Raw genomic sequence first — 20,572 nt, forward strand, 5'->3', positions numbered from 1 at the left:
TCACCCCAGCAGGGAATGGCAGAATCCAGAAAAGCAAGGCAAACAAAAACAAAACACAAATGCTAACAGGCAAAGCAGAAAACTTAGCTTTAGAGGAGCAGGAATCAGACTGGTATCCTAGAAGTCCACAGAGAAATCACCCGCAGGGCAGAAGGGCGTCGGCAGCCTTATATCCAGTCCGTGACTCTACTCAGCCAGTCATCCTCATTAGGCTCAGGTGCCTGATAATCAGGCTCATTACCTTCCTTTACCAGAATAGGGAGTTCACCAGACCTCAATGACGAAGGGGAAAATGAACTCACAACTCACAACACACCACGCTATTTTAGAATTTTGGATAACTAGAGGAGGAAGACCTGTGAAGACTCAGACGTCAAGGCTAGATTTCAGAAAGGCAGATTTTAAGGGATTCAGAAAGAGAATTGGAGGAATCCAGTGGCTGGATATCCTTAAAGACAAAAATGTCCAGGAAGGATGGGAAATCTTGAAAAATGAAATTCTCAAAGCACAATTGTTAACAATTCTGAAAAGAGGAAAGAATAGGAAGCATTTAAGGAAACCAGGATGGATGAACACAGAACTTAAGCACATGCTAAAAAGGAAGAAAGAAATGTTTATAAAATGGAAAGAAGGAGGCATATCTAAAGAAGAATATAATGCTGTCTGCAGAACCTGCAGGGCACAAATCAGATTATCTAAAGCTGACAATGAATTGAGGCTTGCAAGAGATGTCAAAAGCAATAATAAAGGATTTTGGGGATATGTCAAAAGTAAAAGAAAAGTCAAAGATGCTATAGGATTTTTACAGGATGAAAATGATGAAATGGTAAGACAGGATGTTTAGAAGGTCAAACTTTTAAATTCCTATTTTGCATCTGTTTTCTCTCAGAAAGAAAATGTAAAATCAACTATTCTTCACTGTCCTATTAAGGGAATAGAAGAATCCATGATATCTATAAACAGAAAGATAGTGAGGAAACATTTAGCTAACCTAAATGAATTCAAGTCTCCAGGTCCAGATGAATTACACCCCAGAGTACTGAAGGAGATAGCAGAAGAAATTTTTGAACCCCTCTCCATAATCTTTGAAAATTCTTGTTGGAGAACAGGAGAAGTCCCAGAAGACTGGAGAAGAGCAAATGTTGTTCCTATCTTCAAAAAGGGGAAGAAGGTGGACCCAGGCAACTATAGGCCGGTGAGTCTGACTTCTATACCCAGAAAGATTTTTGAACAAATTATTAAACAACATGTATGTCAGTACCTGGATAAGAATGAAGTGATTAAACAGAGTTAGCATGGGTTTCTAACTAATAAGTCATGCCAGACTAACTTAATTTCCTTCTATGACGGAATCACGGATTGGGTGGATCAGGGAAATGCTGTAGATATAGTATATCTTGACTTCAGCAAAGCATTTGACAAAGTATCTCACACAATCCTTATTGAAAAAATGACTAGGTATGGAATGGACAAGGCCACTGTTAGGTGGATTCATAACTGGCTTAGTGATCGGACCCAAAGAGTGGTCGTAAATGGCTGCACATCCAGTTGGAAGAATGTCTCAAGTGGGGTACCACAGGGCTCTGTCCTGGGCCCTGTATTGTTCAACATCTTTATCAACGATTTAGATGAAGGAATTGAGGATAAACTGATTAAATTTGCTGATGACACAAAGCTAGGAGGGATAGCTAATACTAGAGAAGAGAGAGGATTCAAAAAGATATAAATAAACTCGAACAGTGGGCAGCAACTAACAGAATGGTTTTTAACAGGGAAAAATGCAAAGTACTACATCTGGGCAATAAAAATGAAAAAAGCATATACAGAATGGGAGGAATAGGGCTACGCAGCAGCACATGTGAAAAAGACTTGGGTATACTAATAGATCACAGACTGAATATGAGTCAACAGTGTGATGCAGCAGCAAAAAGGCAAATGCTATTCTAGGATGTATTAACAGAAGCATACAGTCTAGATCACGTGAAGTCATTATTGCCCTCTACTCCTCTTTGGTCAGACCTCATCTGGAATACTGTGTCCAGTTTTGGGCGCCACGTTTTAAAAAAGACATCAACAAACTGGAGCAAGTTCAGAAAAGTGCGACCAGAATGGTGACTGGTCTGCAAACCCTGTCTTATGAGGAAAGGTTGCATAATTTGGGAATGTTTAGCTTGCAAAAGAGAAGACTGAGAGGAGACTTAATAGCTGTTTACAAGTATCTCAAAGGCTGTCACATTGTAGAAGGATCATCTTTATTGTCATTTGCACAAGGAAAGACTAGAAGCAATGGGATGAACCTGAATGGGAGGAGACACAGATTAGATATCAGAAAAAACTTTTTGACAGTTAGGGTGAGTTAGGGTGATCAATGAGTGGAACAGGCTGCCACGAGAGGTGGTGAGTTCTCCTTCAATGGAAGTCTTCAAACAGAGGCTGGACAGACATCTGTCTGGAATGATTTAGCGAATCCTGCTTTGAGCAGGGGGTTGGACCAGATGGCCCAGGAGGTCCCTTCCAACTCTACGATTCTATGATTCTATGTACAATATGAGCCGTCATATAGCCCCCCTTATACAGTGTGAGCACCCCTATAACCTCTCTATATACAATAAAAACCTTCACATAGCTCCCTATATACAATGTGAGCCCACATATAGCCTCCTATATACAGTATGAGTCCCTACATAGCCCCCCCCTATATACAGAAATTAAGCTGGGACGTACACCCAAATTCAGTACGCATGCCCGGAAAGCTGAAAGTCATTGTCCAGGCTTGGAATCTGCTGAGAGTTTTCGGTGACGTAGGAAGCAGTGAAGGGAAGGAATTATGATTGTGATGGGTGTGGAGAATTTAAAAAGGTATTTCACTGAACGTGATTGGAAAGCTAGAGATCCCCACCCCTATGACTGAAACAGATGGTATGTGGGGCAATCCTCAAAGTATAAAAACTGTTTTTTGCTATAAATACTGGGACATTTTGCTTGAGAAAAACATGTTAGTGATGCAATGTGGATCACTAACAAGACATTGGGATCAGTTTAATAGCAAAAAAAGGCATGACAGGTTTCCTTTAAGTATGCTGACATCCCCTTATATACCGTATGCGCCCGCGCACAGCCCCCTATATACCATATGAGCCTGCACAGTCCATTATATACTGTATGAGCCCTCATACAGCCACCTATATACCATAAGAGCCCCCACTCAACTCCCTATAAACAGTATGAGCCTTACATAGCCACCCTATATACAGCATGAGCCCTAAAAAGCCTCCCTATATACAGCATGAGCCCCACATAGCCTCCTATATACAGTACTAGCTGAAGAGTCCAGCGCTGCCCAGGCATAGTAACTAACTGTGGTTAGTTATAACAAATTATAATTATCCTCCATCCCATAGTCTCGTGCCCATATACCCATCATACATATCCTCCATCCCATAGTCCCAAGTCCATATACCCATCATACATATTCTCCATCCCATAGTCCCATGCCCATATACCCATCATACATATTCGCCATCTCATAGTCGAGTGCCCATATACCCATCACACATCCTTCATCTCATAGTCCCATGCCCATATACCCATCATACATATCCTCCATCCCATAGTCCCGTGCCCATATACCCATCATACATATCCACCATCCCATAGTCCAGTGCCCATATACCTATCACACATCCTCCATCCCATAGTCCCGTGCCCATATACCCGTCATACATATTCTCCATCCCATAGTCCCGTGCCCATATACTTGTCATATATACCCTCCATCCCATAGTCCAGTGCCCATATACCCATCACACATCCTCCCATAGTCCCGTGCCCATATACCCGTCATACATATCCACCATCCCATAGGCCCGTGCCCATATACCCATCATACATATCCTCCATCCCACAGTCCAGTGCCCATATACCCATCACACATCCTCCATCCCATAGTCAACCATTATGACATCATAATGAGCCGCGGGGCTTGATGACATCAGCGTCGCCATGGCAACCATTGTGACATCATAATGAGGGGCGGGGCTTGATACGCACACACTGTTTCCCCATTATGTAGATAGGAGCATTATGACATCATAATGAGGGGCGGGGCTTGACGCGCACACACTTTTTCCCCATTATGTAGACAGGGGCAAAATTGTTTGGTGAATTGGAATGCGCGGGGTTAAAATTTCACCTCACAACATAGCTTAGGACGCTCTCGGGGTCCAGACGTGTGACTGTGCCAAATTTTGTGGCTGTAGCTGCGACGGTGCGGATGCCTATCCCGGACATACACACACACATACACACACACATACATACACACTTTGACACTTTGAGCTTTATATATTAGATAAGCACCACATATCCTCCGATATATAGTATGAGCCTGATAAAGCTTCGGGTATATAATATGAGCCCCACATAGCATCCCTATATACAGTATGAACCCCACATAGCCTCCCTATATATGGCATGAGCCCCTCATAGCCTCCCTATATATGGCATGAGCCCCACATAGCCTCCTATATGTGAGTTGAACTTCACACTCCTATATACAGTATGAGACCATATACAGTAGTCTCTGCTATAGTTTGAGCCCCCTATACACAATATGAGCCCCACATAGCCTCCTATATACAGTATGAGCCACACATAGCCTCCAATATACAGCATGAGCCCCACATAGCCTCCCTATATACAGTATGGGCCCCCACATAGCCTCCTATGTACATTAAACATCCCATACACATGAAAAAAAATACCACATACCTCCCATTCCCACAGAGATCTGCAACTGTCTCCGATGCACTGACTCTCCAGACTGTACAACTGATGCGATGAAATGACGTAATCACGTCACCTGTCTCACATGCTGATTGGTTGAAGAAGGGGCCGGCGGTCGCTCCTCCACCAATGTATTCACCGTTGTCTGCATCAGCTGCAGAGAGCAGTGACAGCGGGCAGCGTGAGTGAGCAGGCAGCAGACAGCATGATGCAGCCCATGGACCCCTGTTTTCATCTCCTCTCCTGTCTTACAGAACAAAAGGAAAGGAGTTATTTTCATAACATAACCCCTTTAAGGGAGAGCCAACTCTCTTAGCCTTCATGGTCAAACTCCCACAAATCATATCTTTATGCATATCCTACCTATATACACCAATTGTTTGAAGTAGAAAACCTCTTTATAAAATTTAGACTTAAATGGCACCAATTGGTCAAAATAAGTAAATAAAGTGATATAGGATTTTTAAATATATGTTCTTGTCTTGTTTAATCTAGCCAGTGGGGAGAGAGATACTTCTCCATCTGATTGACTACCTCCTGACAAATTATCAAAATGATGACAATATTACAAAATTGATAACCAATACCAGAATACATATTATGCCATCAATGAACCCAGATGGCTTTGAAGCTTCAACGGTTCTTGACTGTGTCTCTGTTAATGGCAGGCAAGTAGCCCAAACATTTTAGTGTTTAAAGAGTAACCGCCATTTAAATTTTTATTTCATACACCAATAGTACGCATGAAAATGAAAAACTTGTTTGTAATATATTTTATTAGAGAGATCTGCTTATTTCTCCTCCTGGACTGATCTTTCACTTTCAAAATTCTCAATTCATGTGTAAAATCTGTATTCAGTTGCATTGTTCATTGTAGCCACCATCCATTGTACTTCATACCCACCTTTTTTAGGTTCCTTGTTTGGATCTATTTTTCATCCATGTTTTTTTAAAAATTTTCAAGATGTACAATAAAAAATTTTCTTCGACAGCTCTTTGGTCTTCACCATAGTGGAGTTTGGAGTGAGACTGTTTGAGGGTGTGCACAGGTGTCTTTTTTATACTGATAACAAGTTCAAACAGGTGCCATTACTACAGGTAATGAGTGGAGGCCAGAGGAGCCTCTTAAAGAAGAAGTTACAGGTCTGGGACAGCCAGAAAACTTGCATGTTTTTAGGTGACCAAATACTTATTTTCCACCATAATTTGCAAAATAAATCTTTCCAAATCAGACAAGGTGATTTTCTGGATTTATTTTCTCATTTTGAGGCCGGGTTCACACATGCGAGAAACACAGCCAAGTCTCACATGGTTAATACCTGGCACTGCCGCCGGCACTCGGTTCGGAGCGTTCGGCCGCATAGTAATACATGCAGCCGCACGCTCCGCTCCCGAGTGCCACGGCAGTGCTGGGTATTAAAATGCGAGACTCGGCCGTGTTTCTCGCATATGTGATCCCAGCCTGACTCTCATAGTTGTGGTCTACCTATGATGTCAGTTACAGGCCTCTCTCATATTTTTAAGTGGGAGAACATGCACAATTCATGGCTGAATAAATACTTTTTTCCCCACTGTAACACTGATGTAAATAGAAGTATATAATAGATAGCTCGCTTCTACCAATATTTCAATAATTAGTAAATCAAAGATTGGAGAAAAATACAATACACCTAGGTTATATGGTTACGGTTTTCAAATAACACCTTGCACCTCTCTCTCTCTCTAACTTAAGCAAGGTGCATCTATAGGCTGTCTACAACCATTATATGCTTGATGAAGTGAGCATAGACAAAGCTAGGTAGAGCTGGTGGGGCATATCCTTCAGTACCCCGGGTGGAGCCGACACGCCACTCTGCCTTGGCTAGTTCATTTCTAGCAATATTTCTGGATCTGAGATAATGATACATCTCAAATGACTTTAAATATGCAAGATATTTGACTGGCATACCCACAGGCCATAAATGTCTAATAGGAAAGTATCCCACTTCTCAAACCTATTGCTATGAAGAAGCAAGAATACCTATTGTACCTCCCTTAAAGCACCACGCCAGCATTTTTTTTTATTGCACCGCTAGAGTGGTGCTTAAAATGTAATTCTCCTGTCCCCGGTCATATACTCAGCTGTCGCCGCTTTCATCCTTTTCCAGTGTCGCTCCCGTTGGTCATCAGCTAAAGTGACCTGTCAACAGCTCCAGTGTTTCAAGGAGCACAATGGAGGTCACTTTTCAATACATCTCTGTGAGAGCCTCGTTGTGGTCTCATTCTGGGTCTCAAAGACTTGCATTGAGACCGTGTAACTAGTGATGAGCGAACGTGCTGGGATAACATCTTATCCGAGCATGCTCTGGTGTTATGTGAGCATCTGGTCGTGCTCGTATATTATGTTCCAGTCCCTGCAGCTGCATGATTTGTGGCTTTTAGAAAGCCTGAACACACGTGACGATTGCCTGTTTGCTAGTGAATCCCCACATGTTCAGGTCGTCTAACACGATGAAGGAATGAAAAAGCAGCACAGATAAAAAAAGAGGAAAAAAGTGGGTGCACGCTCCCAGGCATATACCAAACCTTTAAAACATCCATAAAAAATGGAAAGCAGCACGCCTTAGAAAATAGAAAGGTGTTTATTCAGCCCATAGGGCTATGTCCCCATTCAGTGCGACGTTTCGGTCCAGAAAGGACTTGAGAAAAGTCCGCACCCTTTCTGGACCGAAACGTCGTACTGAATGGGGACATAGCCCTATGGGCTGAATAAACACCTTTATATTTTCTAAGGCGTGCTGCAGGCCATCTAACAACCGCAAATCATGCAGTCGCAGAGACATGAACATAATACACAAGCATGCCCAAGATAATCGGATAACACCCGAGCATGCTCAGATAAGACATTATCCAAGTATGTTCGCTCATCACTACTTGTGACGTAGCTTCTGACTTCCGGTCAGTCAGAAGTGACGAGCACAAGATGGCACCGCTGGACCTGAGTGGTGTCAGTAAAAGGTGAATCCGCCTGAAAGGGAGTATAAGAACAGCGGCAGGGGGCTTACATTTAAGGCGCCACTCCAGCGCTGAAAAACAATACCCAAACTCTGGCTTGTTGCTTTTAGAGTGAATGAACAGACCCAGTACATGCATGATCACCTTTCCGTGTTTACTCTACATCTGGATGCAAATCCAACAGTTTCCTCTTCAGAGAGTTTGGGAACCACGATTCTGGAAATAAGTGCGAGTCCCAGAGTTTGCACCAGCCTGTATTAGACATTCATGGCATAAATCCATAGAAAGGAATATCCCTATCTTCCCAAAGGTCTTGAAACACCTGCTAGAATAAGAATTTATTATACAATGTACCACTAGGTTTCATATATGATCTTGAAGATGATTTGCTAATACTGGGGCACAACCTTTTCACTGTTCTGATAGGGTCCTGACCTACAGTGTGTCCGTAAAGTCATGGTGCACTTTTGACCAGTCACTGAAAAGCAACAAAAGACGATAGAAATGTGAAATCTGCTCCAAATAAGAGAAAACCTCTCCCAGTTTCATACCTATTCAGTGTCGCTCGATGTGGCTCCATTTGTTGCCCTACACACATCCAAACGATAGTGAAGTTCTTGCCACACACCGGTGAGGACGTCTGGTGTAACAGAGTGAATAACGTCTGTGATTCTCTGTTTTCGGTGTTACGTCATTATCTGTGCATGTGCACATGCTGCCATATCATCCTACAGAAACTGGGATGGTTTTCCTTTTATTTGGTGCAGATTTCACATTTGTGTCATCTTATGTTGCTTTCCTGTGACTGGTCAAAAGTGCACCATGACTTTCCGGAGACACTGTATTGTGCAAAGTGATTAGACGTCAGAAGAAATACATTGCTGTGGAGTAGAGATCAATGAATATTGCAATATTCGGTTCGGATTATGATCGCGTATTTGCAATATTCGCCGAACATTGCCAAACGCCATTGGAGACAATGGGAGTACAGATGAGCGAATATGTTAGGAAACGATCAAACATAAAATTGGCACGAATATGGTACAAATATGGCTTGAATATGGCATATTCGGATTCAGTGATCGTTTTCCAAACATTTATTTGCTCATCTCTACTTTGCAGTTCCCTGTATTTATGTCATATATGCAGTGTGTTGCACAAGAAAGGTACTAGACTTGATGTCATTATATTTTCACATCTGAAGAAATTTTGTAATTCTGCATTCAATTTATACCTTCAAATTTCAATATTTAGGATGAATACAAACGGCTATGATCTGAACAGGAATTTTCCTGATGCATTTGAAGAGAACACGGATCTGATCCAGCCAGAAACACAAGCCGTTATAGACTGGATCACCAATGAAAGTTTTGTGCTCTCTGCTAATTTCCATGGTGGTGCTATGGTCGCCAGCTATCCGTATGATAACTCGTATAATGGTAAGAGTCTATTTATCTATGTCTCACGGATCTCTGATATACAGCGATCTACAATTCGCACATTGCATATGTTCTATAATGTACCTCCAACACAGGAAAATAGAAAGGTTGTGTTAGTATTTAAAACCAAGGAACCGACCGCAGAATGACTACAATGATTCCTTCTGCACTTTTGCAGAGGACAAGGGAAGGCGCTGTCCACATCAATTAACATAGGGCCCGATTCATCAAGACTGGCATTATTCACACCGATCTTGATGAAAAGTTGGGCTGGAGTCATATGCCCCTGAATCCTGAAGAGGCACACAACTCTTCATGAATTAGGAGCATGGGACAAGTGGCAGGCACCTTGCCAAATATATATTCGAGTGTCCACTGGAGTAAGATTTGAGGCATAGCAAACACTACCGCACGTCATGAATTATTGCCCACTTTGTCAGTGCTGGGCAACAATGGTGTGAAATGCAACAAAAACTGCAATATTTTAGTGCGCCATAATTATGCCATTTTTCAAAGCTTTTTACATCACAATACTGGTGAAAAAGCTTTAATGAATCGAGCCCATAATCTTGCAAACTTGTTTTAGCGTACGTTACATAGAACAGTAGAATTGCACTGAAAAGCTGCACCACTATGTTGCTACAAAAAAATATATACCGGTATTTGTTCATACTTGGAAAAAAAAATATTTATTTTTTTTAAGAAATTTTATAGTTTATTAAGAAAATACTCTGTATTTACATCTGTATTTTTTGCATAGAAGAATGAGTATTCTTCAAGGCTGTAAAATAAGGAGTTTCTTTTTCACCATCTGTACTAACTTGGAGTGCACTAGAGAAGAAGCTGGTGCTGCTTCTACTAATTCTGCATTGAGGGGGGGGACCGTCAGCTGTGTTATGCAGTCTGAATTTCTCACGGAATGATGCCCAGACCGGCTCCCACATATGGGTTTTTTACTGTTTCCTGCAATGAATGTACCAATCAAGCACAGTCAGTTATTGAGAAGCTAAAGGGAGCAGCCCAGCTGACTGTTGGATTCTGTCTGGACTTCATGCTGCCTTTGCTTTGTACAGCACTAAACATATAACTGACAAAGCCTCACAGAGCACTCATTTTTGGAAAGCGCTGCTGTATATATTAGGCAGACAATGTCCTCATCACATTTTACCTTACGTTCAGTGGTTCCATTGGGGCTCATGTTTGAACCCCTGCAAAACGGGATTCAGGCATATGCGCAGATGGGGCCATTGACTATAATTATGCTGACGGAGTCACAGTCTGCACGTTTATACATCATTTTAGGTCGTATACAGCGTCGGACTGGGGCAGCTTGGGCCCACCAGAGAAAATCATTCCTAGTGTGATGGTTACGTGTGACTGGACACACCGCCTCCAGCAGGGCGAATTTCTCTGACACACGTGACCCTGGATACACCGCCTCCAGTAGGGCGAATTGAAATAATATAACGTGCAGCCAGATACACCGCTTCCAGCAGGCGAATTTCAGAATTACAAGTATATCTGGATACACCGCCTCCAGCAGGGCGAAATTAAATAATAAGGGGAAGCACCAGGGAAACCGATACAATGGAGGGCCCTGCGATAGGGAACGGGGACGTGGAGACCTCCTGCACTCCCCTGAGTCAGTGTCTCTATACTCCTAACAGTCCCTATGCACGTTCCGCACCTGGCGACGATCAGGATACCTAAAAACCCTAGCTCGCCCTGCACCTAGCCCTTTCTAGTGAAATGGATGGTGCTGAAACTAATCCTACCACTGCACTGAAACACACAACAGGAAAGGTACAAACAGGGATAACACCACTTAGCTCTGCTCTGCTCTGTTGCTCTTGCTCCCAGCAACAGAGTACAACACCAAAGTTCAGCTTCACCCCTGAAGCTCGACACCTGAATTCAGCTTCCACCTGAAGCTATAACACCAGAGCTCAACTGTGTTACCAGGAACTCCTCTCTGTAGTTCCTTCCTCCACCAGACTTGGTTGGAAATGAGCAATATCACCAACAGTGATTGCAACCACCTGGCACTCTTTTATAGGTAAGAGCCAGCAATAACACCTGCTTCATAATCACGTTCACTAAACTAAAGTAACCAGAGTGCAATGTCCCTAACAGCCACCGGGGGCAAAACTAGAACTGAAACCACCACAGTGCAATGACCCTAATGGCCACCGGGGGCAAAACTCACTTTAAGCAACCAGCTTAAAGAAAAAAAAGGTTACAAGTGCCATCTAGATCTTGTAGAAATAAATACAAGACCACCAATTGTGCGGTAACACACGCTAATATCAGGGTATAAGGTTGTACACTTCTTAATGTTATAGCAAGAGCTGGTGCCTACATTTTGGTGCAAAATGAATGATAAATGTCCCCTGATGTGTATTAACCACTAACCCCTGAATGCCCCCCTCTAATAGTGGTGGGGGGGCCTAAATCCTTTATGTATGACAGACTGATATCAAAAGAGCTTTCACTCACATCCCTCCCTGTTGTGAGTTCATTTTCCCCTTCACTACTGAGGCCCGATGAACTCCCTCTTCTGGTAAAGAAAGGTAGTGAGCCTGATTATCAAACACTTGAGCCTAATGATGATGACTGGCTGAGTGGAGTTACTGACTGGATATAAGGCCGCCGACGCCCTTCTGCCCTGCGGGTGATTTTTCTGTGGGATCCTTGGAGACCAGTCTGAATTCCTGCTCTTCTAAAGCTAAGTTTTCTGCTCGGCTTTTTGCATTTGTGCTTTGACTTTGTTTTGCTTTGTTTTTCTGGATTTCTGCCATTCCCTGCTGGGGTGAGCTGAATTCCTTTAGCTCTGTCTTCTGAAAATACCTGAGTGCTGATTTAGTTTTTGAAGCCTAGCTGCTTCAGGGTCTTTTTCCATATCAGCTTGTTGGCTTATGTTTTTGATAGGGTTTTGGCAGATTGCAGACAGCAACCTTCCTTTCCTGTTCTGTTTAGTTAGCTTGGGCCCCATCGTTTGCTCAGCCTATCTTTCTATCTGTGTGAGTGTTTTTTCATCTTGCTTCACCGTCATTATATGTTGGGGGCTGTCTTTTACTTTGGGGTCTGCTCTGGGGCAGTTTAGATTTCCTTTTCTGTCTTTAGGCTATTTAGCTCTCCGGCTGTGATCGAGGGGTCTAGGGCACCGTAGGAACCCCCCACGGCTACTGCTAGTTGTGTTGATAGGTTCAGGGGTCTGCAATCTGATAGTTGCCAACTTCTCTGGTTTTCTGGACGTAGCTTCTATTTTTGTGTCTGCCTTCTACGGTGACTCAATCATAACACCCCCATACACTTTTTACAGTAATCTCTTTGCCACCTATAGGGCCATAACTTTTTATGAAGGGCCTCATTTTGTTAGTAATGGGAGAAGAAAATATTTACTACAAGGAGCGGGGGCTCAGTCAGTCAGGGGTGATACAGGGAGCGGGGGCTCAGTCAGTCAGGGGTGATGGAGGGAGTGGGGGCTCAGTCAGTCAGGGGTGATGCAGGGAGCGGGGGCTCAGTCAGTCAAGGGTGATACAGGGATCAGGGGCTCAGTCAGTCAGGGGTGATACAGTGAGCGGGGGCTCAGTCAGTCAGGGGTGATGGAGGGAGTGGGGGCTCAGTCAGGGGTGATGGAGGGAGTGGGGGCTCAGTCAGTCAGGGGTGATACAGTGAGCGGGGGCTCAGTCAGTCAAGGGTGAAACAGGGATCTGGGGCTCAGTCAGTCAGGGGTGATGGAGAGAGCGGGGGCTCAGTCAGTCAGGGGTGATACAGGGAGCGGGGGCTCATTCAGTCAGGGGTGATACAGTGAGCGTGGGCTCAGTCAGTCAGGGGTGATACAGGGAGCGGGGGCTCAGTCAGTCAGGGGTGATGGAGGGAGCGGGGGCTCAGTCAGGGGTGATGCAGGGAGTGGGGGCTCAGTCAGTCAGGGGTGATACAGGGATCGGGGGCTCAGTCAGTCAGAGGTGATGGAGGGAGCGGGGGCTCAGTCAGTCAGGGGTGATACAGTGAGCGGGGGCTCAGTCAGTCAGGGGTGATGGAGGGAGCATGGGCTCAGTCAGGGGTGATGCAGGGAGCAGAGCGGAGGCTTAGTTGTCAGTCAGGGGTGATACAGGGAGTGGGGGCTCAGTCATCAGTCAGGGGTGATACAGGAAGCGGGGGCTCAGTCAGTCAGGGGTGATAGAGGGTGCAGGGGCTCAGTCAGGGGTGATACAGGGAGCGGGGGCTCAGTCAGTCAGGGGTGATGCAGGGAGTGGGGGCTCAGTCAGTCAAGGGTGATGGAGGGAGCGGGGGCTCAGTCAGGGGTGATGCAGGGAGCCGGGGCTTAGTCGTCAGTAAGGGGTGATGTAGGGAAAGGGGGCTCAGTTGTCAGTCAGGGGTGATACAGGGAGCGGGGGCTCAGTCGTCAGTCAGGGATGATACAGTGAGCGGGGGCTCATTCGTCAGTCAAGGGTGATACGGGGAGCGGGGGCTCAGTCAGTCAGGGGCGATACGGGGAGCGGGGGCTCAGTCAGTCAGGGGTGATACAGGGGGAGGGAGCTCAGTCAGCCAGGAGCAACACAGAGGGAGTGAGCTCAGTCAAGGTTGATATAGGGAGCACATGCTCAGTCAGGAGTGATTCAGGGAGAGAGGGCTCAGTCAGTCAGGCATGATACAGGGGAGGGAGCTTAGTCTGTCAGGGGCAATACAGTGATAGGGAGCTCAGTCTTGGGTGATACAGGGAGAAAATGGTCAGTCAGTCAGGGGTGATACAAAAGGAGAGAGCTGTCAGTCAGGGGTGATTCAGGGAGGGGGGTGCAGTAAGGAGTGATATGGGGAAGCATTGAAATCGGGGTAATACCAGAGAGGGGGCTAATTCAGGGGTGATACACAGTAGGGGGTGCAGTCAAGGATGATACAGGGGAGAGGTGCAGTCGGGGGTGATAAGGGGAATAGGTGCAGTAACGGGTGATAAAGTGGAGAGGGGGTTCAGTCAGTCAGGGGTGATACAGGGAGAAGATGCTCAGTCAGTCAGGGGTGATACAGGGGGGAAGGGGTTCAGTCAGGGGTGATACAGGGAGGTGCTCAGTCAGGGTGATATAGGGAAAAGGGGCTCAGTCAGGGTGATACGAGGGAGGGGGTGCAGTCAGGTGTGATACAGGGGGGAGGGAGGTCAGTCAGGTGTGATACAAGGAGGGGGTGCAGCCAGGGGTGATATAGGGGATGGGGGGTCAATCAAGGGTCATATGAGAGGGGGTGCAGTCAGGGGTATTATTGTCACAATATGCCGGTCTGAGGTAAGGGAGAGGGGCCAAAACTGTCCCTGGAACTGGGACCCTCGCTAGCCCTGTCCCAGGGATTCTTGATGGTAGAGAGGCCTGGATCTCCAACCTTGCTATGCTCTTGACTGCTCACTGAAATCCTTCCTCCCAACCCAGAGGTGGTATTGTTTTATTAGTGAAAAAACTAGATTAAAATGGCAAAGAATTACTGTACGTAAAAGCGAATGTTAAAAAAGCATTGAATGCTCATGTTTTACGGATGCAAGGTGAGGAAAAAAAAACACGACACTCTTCAACTTTTCTGGCTGAGAATCTCATCTACTTTATATACACAGATGTGAGCGAATCCTTATTAGAAGACTCTTCGTTGAGTGTCTGCAGTTCACTGCTTATCATTGTAACATTGGTTGCGTGCTCTAATCGGAGGGAAAACAATCACAGCTCAGACAAGTGTGATGGTGATAATGAACTTAGAGCAGCGGTGGTCTTCTCAGAAAGTGCAGCAATATCACCGGGAGCCGCACATATGAAAACACTTTTGGCCTCTCTCCTCACTAAAAAGTAACGTCACGCGATAACTCAAGTTATCTCACTACTTCGTAAAGAGAGAGACCAGGAAGTGTTTTCATACTCGCGGCTTGCGGAGACCTCACTGAAACGTCTGAGAAGATCGACCACCATCGCTCCAGCAACCATGTGTATATTACAGTTGTGCCTGCCTGTCAGCAGCTTCTCTGTCTAGCACTATCACACTGGTCTATGCTATGAGCAAAGCATTCTCATTCCGATCAAAGTACAGACCACTGGGTCATTAGTAGATAGTGAAGCTGCAGATACGCAGAGAAAAGTCTTCTAGTAAAGTAGCAGTATGGACAAAGGGCCAGAGTGCTTCTGTTCTCTGTACCACTGCATTAGAATCATGCATGGTCCAGAAGGACCAGTGAGAAGCCGTGTAGCACACAAGATGGTGACCCACTTCCACCGAAAAATGGGTACAAAATAAAATGTTTTTTAAGTAAATACTAACTTTTAAAGCAATCAATATCTATCTAAAATAAGTAAATACACACAACTATATTTTTAGTAAAACTAGATTTTTACTGACAGATTCTCTTTAAGGGTAAGTTCAAACAGGGCGTTTTTGCAGCGTCTTATTGCTGCGTTTTTTTGTGCTAATTTTCAGCTGCTTTTTACATTAGCAGCAAAGCCTTTGAGATTTCAGAAATCTCATACACAGATTGTTTTTTTTTTTGTGATCAGGATTTTGTGCTTTGCAGCGTTTTTCAGACATAGAGCATGTCACTTCTTTCAGCGTTTTTCACCCATTGACTTGAATGGATGGTGAAAAAACCGCTGCAAATACACTGGTTGACTTTTCTTGCAGCGTATTTGCTGCAGAAAAGTCAAGGACAGCCAGATTTGACATCACTCTGCTCTGCTTCATCTAGATGGCAGGCTGAATGATGATTCCATTCAGCCTGTCATCCAGCAGAGCGGACCCGAACCCCATTCACTTGAATGAATGGGGTACGGGTCAGTGCAGTGTTTGACACGCTGTCATATGCATGACAGAGCCACATAGGCCGCTTCTGATCGGCGGGGAAATCCTCCCCACTGGTCAGAGAGCCGCGGTTCCCATGCAGTCAAAAGACAGCAGGAGCCTTCAGCTGTGATCGGAGGTATGAAGTTTACCTCCGGTCACTGGTGTCAGATGATGGGACTACTGCTCCCATCATATGACACCTACAGCCTCTAATTGCAGTGAGAGCAGGAGCGGCGGATGGGAGTATTCATCTGCCGCGCCTGTGCTGTACATAAAAAAAAAAAACCCGGCATGGGGTCCTCCTTGTTTTTTGAAGCAACCAGACGAAACTTACAGCTGGGGGCTGCAACCCTCAGCTGTCAGCTTCTGCAAGGTTGGTTCTCAAGAACAGAGGGGTACCCACGGTTTTTTTAATTATTTAAATGATTTTAAAAACCGGCGTGGGGTCCCCCCATTTTTGACAACCAACCTAAAACTCACAGCTGGGGGCTGCTGTTCTCAGGCTGGTAAGGGGCCATTGATCTTGGCCCGCCACAGCCTAAAAACAGCAGCCCGCAGCTGCCCAGAAAAGGCACATCTATTAGATGCACCTATTCTGGAGCTTCGCCCGGTTCTTCCCGCTGCCCTGTAGCGGTGGCAAGTGGGGTAATAACGAGTTACTGTCACCTTGCTATTGTAAGATAACATTAAGCCGGCATAGTAATGGAGAGGTGTCTTATAGAGGTATTCAAGGGTTAAATAAACACACAATAAGAATAAAGTCTTTTAATGAAATAATACACTACACATTTTTTACATCTTTTTTAAACTGCTATTCCAATATCGAAGCCCTCATTCTCCTGCAAAAAAATTAAAATAATAAATCAACAATATTCCTTACCTGTCCGGCGTACAGTCAAGTCCCATGGCGTAAATCCATCTCAGGGGGTTAATCAGTTTACAACCGGGAGCGATGCTAATGCGACTGCTCCCGGCTGTAAACTACTGGGGTATGAATGAGAAGCAGTGCGCACAGATTCAGTGAGCAGCGGTGGCATCACTCAGTCTGTGCTGGCTGCCGGCAAGATCTCCTGTGACCTCAGCACCATGGGAAAATGACGATGCTGCGGTCACAGGAGTTCATGCCAGCAGCGAACACAGACTCAGTGACATCACCTCACCGAGTATGTGCTCGCTGTCAGCCTGACCTGAGGTGAACTCTTCACCATGGGAAAATGGCAGTGAAGAGGGTACCTCAGGTAATCCAACCATCCTTCCATCCATCCCGTCAGTGTGATTTTACCATCCTCCTCCCTGTCAGTGATTTGCACTTGAATTGCCAGCTTTTCAAAGGAGGTACGGTTCTACAGGAAGTTATTTTTTTTTCTCTGGGGGCACTCAACTTTATTAGCTTGCACAAAGAGACACAAAAACCACTCCTAAACCTGTGTTTTTGCCACAGCGTCTTTCCTGCCAAGAAATCAGGTTTTGCTGCAGAAAAAAGCATCAAAAATGCCCTGTGTGAACTTACCCTACCATCAATGGCTCCATTAGTGCATACTCCTGAATCAATTTTTGGAGGGTTTGGACGTAAGCCCTGACGCAGCCACTGAATGTCCTGTGAACATGGTACTAAATGAAAGATGTTTCTGTGTCATGTGTACATTGCTTAGCAGAAAGTACTAATGGGATTTTGCTAGAACATTTCACTGATTTTAATATCTGTTTATACAGCACCCCCAGACAATGATGTGTTGAATTACATAGCTCTGCTCTATTCCAAAAATAATGCCAAAATATACAGCGGAACTTCTTGTCCCAGCTCAGGCAATTTTCAGAATGGCATCACATCTGGTGCTGCCTGGTACAAAATTAAAGGTGAGGACATGTATGCAGGGCTACAATCCTGTCTATTATATAGCATTTTATACTCTTTAAATAATGTTTGTGTAAAGTACTATGGAAGTAACTTGTTTTGGTTAATTGGTTGAGCGCAACTGTCGGTGAATTTACCCATACACATAAGATGCCCTTAGTTTGCTTGCAGGTGACAGAGGATAAAACTCCTAAAAATCCATAAAGCCCAATCCTCCTTTGTACTAACACCTGTCATTATGCAATGCACATCAAATTTTCCTATGGATCTTTTAACATCCATTTTTTTTTTTGTCCATGGACAGTTTTAGGCAACATTCACATTATATTTCAGAGATCCATTATTCTGTATTCCGATTTAGATTAAACGAAAGAACGAATCCTAGTACAAAAGAGCAGAAAAACACTTTCTACTTTTGTGAATTTATCCCATTTAATGACCTAAACTCACTTTTGATTTAAAAAGACATATGACTATGCCGACCTCCAAGACATAAGGGCAGATATAGCAAAACCGTTAGGGCTCATTCACACGTTAGTTTTTCATGTACAATTGCTATCCGTTTTTTTCACAGGTAGCACTTGTACCTATAATAGTCTATGGGTCTGTTGACATGTCAGATTTTTGCCTGGGACTGAGTGGTTATCCTGAATCCATAACCAAGGTTCAAGTGTAGGATGCTAGAGACACCATTTCAATGTCTGTCTTTATGTACCATTACTCACATGTAGTATTTTCATCAGATAGCTTGACTCAACTGCAGGAGGCATGTATGAAGATTCCAGAAGGAGGTTTAATTTCCAATTAAATTAATGTAGTTATGCACAAATATAGCAGGTAGAAAGAAGTTATTCCGAACCAGAGATGCAGACGTGTACTTCTTAACATGGTGACATACCAAATGAGGAAGGAGGAGAGAGGAGGTTACTGACATCAGAGTCACATGGAGAGAATGAGGGCAACTTCTATAAAGGGCAAACCCTATTGTAACGTCAACAGATAGAAGTCGAAAACATTTTAGTCGAAACATTTCTTTGAAAAATCGTTCAGGAAACAGCAAAAAAGCAAAAACAAAGCTTAAGGATTGCAAACACCAGAGAAAAGAAGAGTTTACTGAAGTATCCTGTTTGAATGCCATAATGTTTCCTGAAGTATCCCACATGAAAGACTTCAACGGAGCATATTCGTAAAGGATATGGACACCTTCAAGGGCATTTTTTGCTTTTTATTTAATGCAGATATTTAGCTCACGGATGGATTTGCAATAGACAAAACAACACAAACTACATAAGGAGAACAGTGCAACATTTTTAAACAAAATTTAAAAAAAAGCCATAAGCACATGCTTTTAAGAAAAATAATACACCCTCCCACCCCAAACAGGTGTCCTTATCTTTTAAAGTGACAGATGTATTGGTCTATTATACCAAACAGGAATATTGTCTACTGGTTTAATAGCTTTGGGTATCATCATATAGTTTTAAGGTATGTGCACACAGTTTTTTGGAGCGATTAAAAATAAAAATACTCAAGAAAAATTGCTAAAAAAATACTTGAAAGATTATTCCTATTTAATTTTATTGTAAAACCACTTTGCTGGTCATATGTTCACCGTTTTGAGTGTTTTTCTTCTACTTCAAGTTTTAAAAAACACGTCACTTCTTTGAAGCATTTTCTGATAGAAAACAATCCATACAAGACACTTTTCCATCAAAATGCTGCAAAAAAGATTTCAGGAGAAAGTCTCCAAAAATGCTTTAAAAGGAAAAAAAGTGTTTCCTGACACTTTTTCCATTAGAAAATGATTATTTTTTTACCGCTTAAAAAAAAATATGTTTGCACGTACTGTTATAATTACAGTAGTAGATGAGCTCTTGCAGCTTTTCCTATCACCAGATTACAAGCCACTTGATTACAACTTATATTGTGTGTCTCATTCACATAATGCAGGCTGATGGGAGTCCCAAGAAATGGTGAGTATTAGAAATATCTTTTATTTGTATAATTTCATCACTCCTGTTATAAGCAACATGCTAGTATTTAATAAGGTAACCTATGACATAAAAGCACACGTGGGATGTCATCAGCTGGCAATTGCAAAGGCAGTTCCTGGCAGTGGATCTTGATGATTTGCATGCCAAACTGTATTTAGAGTGGCAGAACATCAAAGAGTTTTGAAAATGTTTCCATTTTGTCATCATTTGCAAATCATTAACATGTCTATCCATCCTGTGATTTCCATAATTCCTTCCCTATTAATTCTGGATGTTGACATTTCAACGTTGAGTAGTATATAAATGTCTAAAACAACCACTAGGCTCCTGATCCGAACATGACAGCTTCATAGACATATGTGCATCTGTTGACTTTGAGTTAAGAGACCCTTAGCATTTCTGGACATTTTAGTGCATACTCATACTTGGACCATAAATATCAGCCTTGTGGAACTGCCCTTCTTGCTATTTTCAAGAATGAAAGAAAGAAGAAGCTGGAATGCTTTTACATTAAATGCTAGCTTGGCCCATGCAAAATTTTCGCACATTGGTCGTCGGGCGCAGGCAATGCATGTTAACAAATGTGTTTGCATATGTGACTCACCTGTAGTGAAGTGTGCAATCCTCTAATTTGGCTGAAATAGGCTGGGCAAGCAGTTCGGCAAGCTGGAAAGCCCCCAAGGCAAATGTTTGTATTT

The 20,572-nt window shown here is 43.7% G+C and overlaps 1 protein-coding gene across 3 annotated transcripts in view; it reads left to right on the plus strand.

Moving 5' to 3' along the window:
• The window catches only part of CPM (carboxypeptidase M), a 158,450-nt gene that overhangs the window by 122,112 nt on the left and 15,766 nt on the right, over positions 1–20,572 (plus strand). For 2 of the 3 annotated variants that reach the window (XM_073555498.1, XM_073555499.1), the window contains 3 exons: positions 5,281–5,453; positions 9,034–9,218; positions 17,739–17,882. In XM_073555498.1, the coding sequence (XP_073411599.1) occupies positions 5,281–5,453; positions 9,034–9,218; positions 17,739–17,882 (502 nt within the window). The remainder of the gene's footprint in view (positions 1–5,280; positions 5,454–9,033; positions 9,219–17,738; positions 17,883–20,572) is intronic. The other variant, XM_073555500.1, reaches the window with a different exon arrangement.

Source organism: Dendrobates tinctorius, unplaced genomic scaffold (genome assembly GCF_039654945.1).
Source record: "Dendrobates tinctorius isolate UK_male_01 unplaced genomic scaffold, ASM3965494v1 ptg000224l, whole genome shotgun sequence".
Lineage (NCBI taxonomy): Eukaryota > Metazoa > Chordata > Amphibia > Anura > Dendrobatidae > Dendrobates > Dendrobates tinctorius.